An 8,322-nucleotide genomic window follows, 5' to 3' on the forward strand; every position below is an offset into this window, starting at 1 on the left:
TAACATCATCTTGATGATCTAAGACTAAGAAACCTTGAGTTACCAAAGCAGGGGATGAGTTCAAGTATAGCCACACATTTGACTACTCTCTGAATCTTGCAAGTCCACACCACATCCGACATTGCGTCCAGACAGCAACCTGATGCAAAGTTGAGATCTTCAGGGACGGTTAAGCTCCCTTTGACTGCTGCGTACTTTCCCACCTGTTGCATCTTGACCGGCAGCTCCTATCTCTTTAATCCTCCTATCTTTTTCCTCTGTTTCTTCTCTGCTGTCTATACAATATATACTTACTAGTACTAGCACTCTTTTGTGTTTCGCTGCGGGGTAGTGGAGTTTACAAAGTATTTGCGTTATATTGCTGTGCATTCACTTCTGTAAGTGATCATATCTTTCATGGAAGATCTGATCAGCAGCACTGCAAATATATATGGTAGAAGGTGGTTGATCCCAAAAGGTAATGACTGATAAGTGGTATATGTTGTGTTGTCATGTGCTCGACATATGCTGAGAAAACAAAAAGGAATAGTTCTCTAGGAATAAACTTGCATGGTGTGGTGGCAGAAATTTGTACAAATTTGTATCACCTCGTGGCTCGTGTTGCTAATAACAAAGGGCACATTCAATCTGGGTTGACATGTCTGTGCCTCAGTTCCTGCTAGTGTTAATCTTGGCATGTCAGAGATGTGGTATGTGACCATCTTTAACATGTGTCTAGGTTTTCTTCCACACTTGTACACGTTTTACTTACTAGCGGGTAGAAGATGACAGCATCGCAGTAACAAAGAGGGCATTGGTTCCTATCTGCGCTCCTGTTTCGATCATCACTGAAACGATACGACCGGGTGCCAAGCTCCTTTGCAAATAGCATATTTCCTAATCGCCTTGGCCTTCATTTATTCTTCCTTGTAAAAGAACATAAATGAAATGAGTGAATAGTTAACAAAGCCCTCAAAGCAGATTTATGTTAGTTTATTAGTTTCAATTCTGAATCATGGCCTATCATGGCTTCTCTTGATGACAGGATGGCACGGAGTTCAACAAATTCAGCTAACTATCGTACCATGATGGGGACTACACGAACATTTCTTAACTAGAACCATATTTGAGACATGCAGGGAAGTGAATTTAGCTCACGTCATGGAAAGATAATGTTCACACTTGACACTCATGGAATCTTAGGCAGGATGACTGTCATCTATCAAAACTATATATGGAACCTACACATATTCAGTTCATAAGTCAGAGGAGTTACTCAATTGAATGAATTATTGAGAACAGCACCAAATTTTGGAGCATATTGTCACGCTGCATCTCGTTTAAGCACTTTTTGCACATCACCAGGGTTTAGCCTAAGAATTGCCACTTTCCATTATCTGTTATCAATGGATTACATGGGTTGCCCTGCGCCAACATGCATCTAGCACGCCAGAAGATCTAATGAGGTATGAGTTCAAGCAAAGCCAGGCATTTGACTACATTGTGAATCCACACCACATCTAACATTGCGTCCGGACAGCATCCAGTATGCGAACTAGGGTTCTTCTGGGACTCTCTGGCTGAAATTGCTTGATGCGTATTTTCCCACTGCCTCCTATTCCTGTTGCATCTCGGCCAGCAGCTCCTTCCCAACTCTTTAATCCTCCTATCTTCTTCCTCTGTTTCTCCTCTGTTCTCTAAACTATATGCTACTTGCGCCCTTTTGTGTTTCGCCAGTGGGTAGTGGAGTTTATCAACTAGAAGCATTATATTGCTGCGCATTCACTTCTTTAAATGACCATATCTTTCATGGTAGAAGGTGGTTGATCCCAAAAGGTAATGACTGATAAGTTCATGCAACAATAACATATTTGACAACATCTCCATGAACCAGTACAAAACTTACTCGAAATAATCATATTTTGGGTTTAACCTTTCTTGGAGTGGTACGGTTTTGCATAAATTATTAATAGGCATAGGGGCATTTTGCTGTAATTATTTTATAATTGAAGCAGTGTAATTACTAAGATTAATATAAACTAGTCATTCGCAACAATGGCTCTCTCTGTTCTCCTGATGGTGTGGCTTTGTTCTCCAAATTATGCTTACCAATCTACAATGAAGGGGACGGCATGAACGCTTCTAAAGAAGAATTCATTTGAGACATGACAAGGGTAGTCTAGCTTATGCTATGGAAAATAACAAGTTCAGACTGGTAATCTTAGGCACGATATCGTCACAAGCAGTCCAGAAGAACTGTGGCAGCTACAGATATTCTGTTAATTGACATCACTTGATATAGAGAAACGAAAAATATTAAATTACTAACGCCTTTAACGAAAAATATCAGAAGAACTGTGGCAGTTCAGACTGGCAACGCATTTCATCAAATACAGGGTGACTACTGCACAGCACCCCTGACGGTGTGTCCAGAGAGCATCATTGTGACTTCGCGAGTCCAAAGCACCCCTGACCGTGTGTCCAGAGAGCAACCTAACGCAGTACTAGGATCTTGACCCACACCAACTTTCAATCTGCCTGATGTGAACTTTGCCGTTGCCTCCTATTCCTGTTGCATTTTGGCTGACAGTTCAATTGTAACTCTTTGTTCATCACCATATCTTCTTCCTCTGTTTCTTTCCCAGATTTCTATACACTATGCTATTGTCTTTTGCCACAGAGAAACCATTATATAGGAGGCCAGCAGGTAGTGGAGTTAATCTGGTAGTGGTGGTGCATTTTTTTAATGCATTCACTTCTCCAAACGATAATATCTTGCACAGCAGATCTCATCAACACAGCACTACAAAACCATGTACCTCAGTACCTGCTATAAGGTGGTAGATCCCAAAAACTAATGACTGATAAGTGCATGCAACTGGTGGCACTTACAGCACGTCTCCATAATTTATCTCCATGTATCAGAGCATGCTCGATCATTATGTGAAGTTATTGGAGTTGTGATGTGTGAACAAGTTGTTTGAGTTCTATCTATCAGTACTGGGAGAAGAGGCTTTAATTTTCGGTGACAAAATAGCATACTGCAACTTTACTTGTGCTCCTAAAACTGAACATGTGTCACGTTGCTGGGTCAACATGAGAACTAAAAGAGAATAACTTAGAGACATTAATTAGAATCCTAGTTTATAATTTGTTCCCATTCTACCACCAGCTAGTGCATATAACAATATGCTATCTCTCTACACACACTGGTTGGAGATCGGATGATCCTTGACCCTATACTGAAGTAGTTTTACAGACCCATAGGGAACTACAGCGATGTCCGAGCTTCTATTGCCATCCCAAAAGAAGACTATCGGACCATTAGACCCTGGTTGGCTGCAATCAGTGGCCGATGTATTCTTCCTTTCCGCCTCCTATTTCTACCACCGCTTGGAAAGGTTTCCAACTCTCGAGCCATTCGTTGTCACTTTCCTCTATATTACTCCATTTTACTAGTGATTTTTGTGCTATTGTGAAAGGAACCAGTATATATATATAAGAAACCAGAAATTGCTGCTTGTGCACAAGAGAATCTGTCTATTAATTCTTGGGTGATCTGGCGTGTGGACATGAGGATAACCTAGATAATTACTATGATTTGGGAGATGCACGAGGATGCCTGCCCACCTTAGCGTCAGAAAGAAAAAGGTCACCTCGGTGGTGTGGCAGAAGGACAAGTTGGAAGGACGCACAAAAGTCCCCAGAGCTTAACTCTGTTACATGCAACTTTTATTTGTAAAATTTTGACCAACATTATTTTCTCAAATATTCAGCTAAGTAAAGCAAAAAATATTGTTAGATTTTTTCATGAAAATAGTTTATGCATGTGATTTATTTTTGGCTAGTTGTGGAAAGGACAAACATTCAAACATTGGAATAGTAATCTCAAAAGTGACAAGGATCTCGAAAAGTTTTAGTACGAAATCACTCATCGTCCGCGGCATAACTAAGATAGACACAGCCATCCAAACTTTAAAATAGTTATTAATGATCATCAGTCCAACTAGTTATAGTTGAAAAAGATGGAGAATCGATCGGCAGTTGTATTCATCATCTCAGTACAGGTTTTATACATGTACACAGGCAGCATGCGTGGCCATCATAAGCGGACAGCGAGAGCATGCTGAAGACTAGGCGCTAGATGTAACAGAACTGAGAGAATGGGCCTGTCTCCCAACAGCCTCGCTAACACCCCGCCTCAACCATTGCATTGGCTGACCGAATGCACAGGTTGTCATGGAATTCTTCAAAGAGCGTCGTTGAAAGGCCCTTGGTCATAATGTCAGCGAATTGGTGGTGAGTAGGAACATGAAGCACCCATAGTTGCCCGAGTGTAGTCTTCTCCAGCACGAAGTGTATATTGAGCTCCACATGTTTGGTTCGTCAATGGTGCACAGGGTTCTCTGCAAGATAGACCGCCGACACGTTGTCGCAATAGATGATGCTCGCCTTGTCCTCAAGAATGTGAAGCTCATGAAGAAGGCTGCGAAGCCAATAGCACTCCACAGCAGAATTGGTGACGCCGCGGTATTCGGCTTCGGCACTTGATCGTGAGATGGTGGCTTGGCGTTTGGACTACCAGGAGACCAATGAATCGCTGATGAAGACGCAGAATCCCAAACGGCGCATATCCGGGCAGCCTGCCCAGTCCGTGTCCGTGTAGGCGACGATCGATGTCGATGGAGAGGCGAGCAGATGAACACTGTGTCGAGTTGTCCCGCGAACGTACCGTAGTATCCGCTTGATCAGGGCCCAATGAACATCATGGGGCGCATGCATGTGCAAGCAAGCTTGCTGCACGGCGTATGCAAGCTCCGGGCGTGTCAGTGTAAGATACTGCAATGCACCAGTGATGCTTCGGTAGCGCGTGGCGTCGTCGACAGGATGGCCGGCGCTGGATGACAGCTTGGGCTTGTTGTCAACCGGAGTGGTAGCAGGCTTGCAGTTTGTCATCCCAGTGCGTTTGAGGATGTCCTCGGCGTACTGTTGCTGGTGAAGGAAGATGCCGTGGACGTACGACGAACTTGGATGCCAAGGAAGTAGTGTAGTGGCCTGAGGACGCCGTGAGGACAATATCGTCGACATAGAGGAGGAGCCACACCATGTTGGATCCCTGTTTGTACACGAAGAGGGAGCTGTCCGAGACTGTCGAGGTGAAGCCCATCGTGCGCAGGTGGCCGGCGAATCGTTGATACCAGGCGCGGGGAGCTTGGCTAAGACCGTATAGAGACTTGACGAGGAGGCATACATGATTGGGCTTGTCGGGGTCGATGAAGCTGGCTGGCTGCTGGCAGTACACGCGTTCCTGGAGCTCGCAGTGCAAGAACACGTTCTTGACATCCAGTTGGTGGATAGGCCACTGACGGGTTGCGGCGATGGTGAGCACGGTGCGGATCGTTGCGGGTTTCACCACAGGCGAGAAGGTTTGATCGAAATCAACCCCAGGTCGTTGATTGAACCCGCGAACGACGCAACGAGCTTTTCACCGTTCCAGTTTGCCGTCGGGATGGAGTTTGCTGCGGTAGATCCATTTTCCACTGATGACATGCGCTCCGGGAGGTCGTGGTACTAGTGTCCACGTGCAATTCCGCTGGAGGGCGTCGAATTTGTCCTGCATGGCGGCATGCCAAGCTGGATCACGGAGCCCAGCACGAACGCTACTGGGCACGTCCAGGTCCTTGGGCACCGTCGCGACTTAAGCGTAGTGTGGGTTCGGCTTGTGAATGCCTGCCCGTGCACGCGTGACCATGGGATGTCCGAGTGGCGTTGCTGGCGAGCTGGGCGAAGCCGGAGCTGTCGCGGAGGTCGTCGTAGCGGGTTGAGGCGGAGACTGTGCCGGTGTCGCGGCTGGGGATGCAGTCGGCATATAGGAAGCAGGTGTGGGCGGTGAGGGCGTCGGGGCCGGTGTTCCGGAGGCTAGAGTTGGCTTTTGAACCGGTGTCGAGCTCGTCGCTGGTGTGGGAGTAGCGACGTCGTGGCTTGATGACAGAGGCAGCTGGACCGTGGGCGCGGTGTGGCGACGGCGCACGCCACGGTGAGGACGGCGTGGTGGCGGTGCCGGAACAAGGTCGATGATAGGTGTAGTCGCGGCTGCCGGTGGTGATGCCGATGTAGCGTCTTTGAACGGGAACTGCTGCTCATCAAAATAGACATGACGGGACACAATGACCCTGTTTGTGTTAGGATTATAGCACTTATATCCTTTCGTGTACTCGGGGTATCCCAGGAACACGCAGGCAGCGGATCGTGGTGCCAATTTGTGAGCAAAAGTAGCAGTGAGACTGGGATAGCAGAGGCAGCCAAAGACCCGTAGGTGATCATAGTTGGCTGGCTGGCCGTAGAGGAGCTCGTGAGGGGTGGTGTTGCGCCGTGGCCGACATGGACATCTGTTGAGAACGTGGTGGTGAGAGCGTCCGGCCAGAATGTTGGTGGAACATGGGCATGGAAGAGGAGAGCGCGTACACTATCATTGAGAGTGCGTAGAACACGTTCAGCTCGACCATTCTGCTGTGAGGTGTATTGAAGCGTCCTCCCCGTCAGGGAAGACTTAAAAGTGCTGATTTATCAGTCCCAGGAGGCTGATAACACTTTTATTACATCAGATGGTACATCACCGTACAACTCTACGCGGTAATGGGCAGTGAAGCGCCACTAACGCGAGGATTACAACAAAAACCCACACAACTATACTAGCTACGAACAAAGGATCATCAGAGTCTTGCGCCATGCGGAATCCAACGGTGGCCTCAACCACAGGCAAGACTGGGTGCAGGACGAAACCCTACTCGTTGTCTTCGGGGACGTAGTCTGGGTCTTCCACTGTAAAAGTAAGAATGGGGTGAGTACAAACGTACTCAGCAAGTCCAATCACACCCACGGAGGGGGTATAACAGGAATCATATGCACAGGACAATCCAAGGATAGGTTATGGTTCATTTGTGAAAAACTCAATTGTATGCAAGGGTTCGTTTAAAAACAATTTCCAAAACGAGTTTTCTGGCACCAAGAACACACGATGTTGATCCACACAGGATCCAAGTTTTAAACTGCTACCGGACTCCCCGTCCGCCGTAGCACACGGCACAACTGCCGGACACTTTCCAAACAACTCACACCAGCCCATCCATTCCCAGGGATAAACACTAGTTATGTGACCACACCGTAACCTGCCCAATACCGTGGGCACGGCTATTCGAATAGATTTTAACTCTGCAGAGGTGTGCAACTTTACCCACAGGTGGGGTACCACAGCACGAACACCTTAGTGCCGGTGCAGATCCCAACAAAGCCATTACCCACCTTAGCTAGACCTGACTAGCCATCACGGGATCCATCAAGGGGTCATTCGACCTACCTCCGAGGTTTAACCGGGGCATAAGTCACACAGATCTTATCCCTTCTCCTTGATCACCCGTTGCTCTCAGCTCTCCTGATGGCTATCAGGCTAACTAGTGGGGTTTATGCTAAGCCGTTGCCCATACAACGGTCAAGTGGTTCGCACGACAGAAAGCTAGGTGAGATGTCACATCAACTCGGTCCTTAGGGGTGACAAGATGGATATCTCCCTTCCTCGCTCAACCACACAGGTACGAGCACACCAACGGCAATTCATACAGAAATGCCATCCATCCCGTCTATCTCACTTTTCAAAACCACATTTTATCCCTTCCCACACACACACATTTTCTTTATAAAATCAGGTGGTCAAAGTATGGTTGTCTCAAGCAAGGGTGGCTATCCTACCATGTTTTCAACACGCAAAACCATGCAATTTTATAAAACAGGCCACTGGGTTGTGTTTATAAAAACTAGGACAGAAACATGCATCAAAGGGCGGGATTGAACTTGCCATCGTCAAATCCTTGCGGGAAGTCCTGATCGAAGCACTGTCCCTCGGGTTCGGGGTCGCGGAACTGGTCCTCGTTCACTTGGTCACAGTCGGGACCTTCCTCGTTCACTCCGTGTCCTACGACGCAATCAAACAAACACACAATCAAGCACAAAACTAAAAGCTTTTATCGTCGAGCTTGAATCGGAAATAATTTAGTTACGGAGTTAGGGGTGATATCTTTTGGGTGGTTTCTTAATGGCCTGACTAAAACTATACTAGAAAGGGCGTGGTAAAGTTTCGGGTCGATCGGAGGTCGTTTCGCACATAAAATGACGAGCCGAAGATGGTTCCAGTGGTTAAACGGGGTTTCAAGGGCTTGTTCGTAAATATCCGGAAAGAGTGTGGACCTATTTGTAAATCCTAGAAATACTCTAAGCATGCAAAAAGGTGTCGAATATGTTTAGGTTTACGTAATGGAGGACCTGGTTTGAAATATCAAAAAGAGTAAG

General features: G+C 46.7%; 1 protein-coding gene across 1 annotated transcript; it reads right to left on the reverse strand.

Annotated features, from left to right (window-relative positions):
- Positions 1-4,557: 4,557 nt before the first annotated feature.
- Positions 4,558-5,067, reverse strand: LOC112902600 (uncharacterized mitochondrial protein AtMg00810-like). Its single transcript, XM_025971723.1, has one exon. The coding sequence runs from the start codon at positions 5,065-5,067 to the stop codon at positions 4,558-4,560; it is 510 nt and encodes a 169-aa protein (XP_025827508.1).
- Between the last annotated feature and the right edge of the window lie 3,255 nt (positions 5,068-8,322).

Source organism: Panicum hallii, chromosome 8, assembly GCF_002211085.1.
Source record: "Panicum hallii strain FIL2 chromosome 8, PHallii_v3.1, whole genome shotgun sequence".
Classification (NCBI taxonomy): Eukaryota; Viridiplantae; Streptophyta; class Magnoliopsida; order Poales; family Poaceae; genus Panicum; species Panicum hallii.

Coding starts and splice junctions, on each gene's coding strand:
- LOC112902600 (XM_025971723.1), bottom strand. CDS start 5,067: ATGTCGACGATATTGTCCTCACGGCGTCCTCAGGCCACTACACTACTT.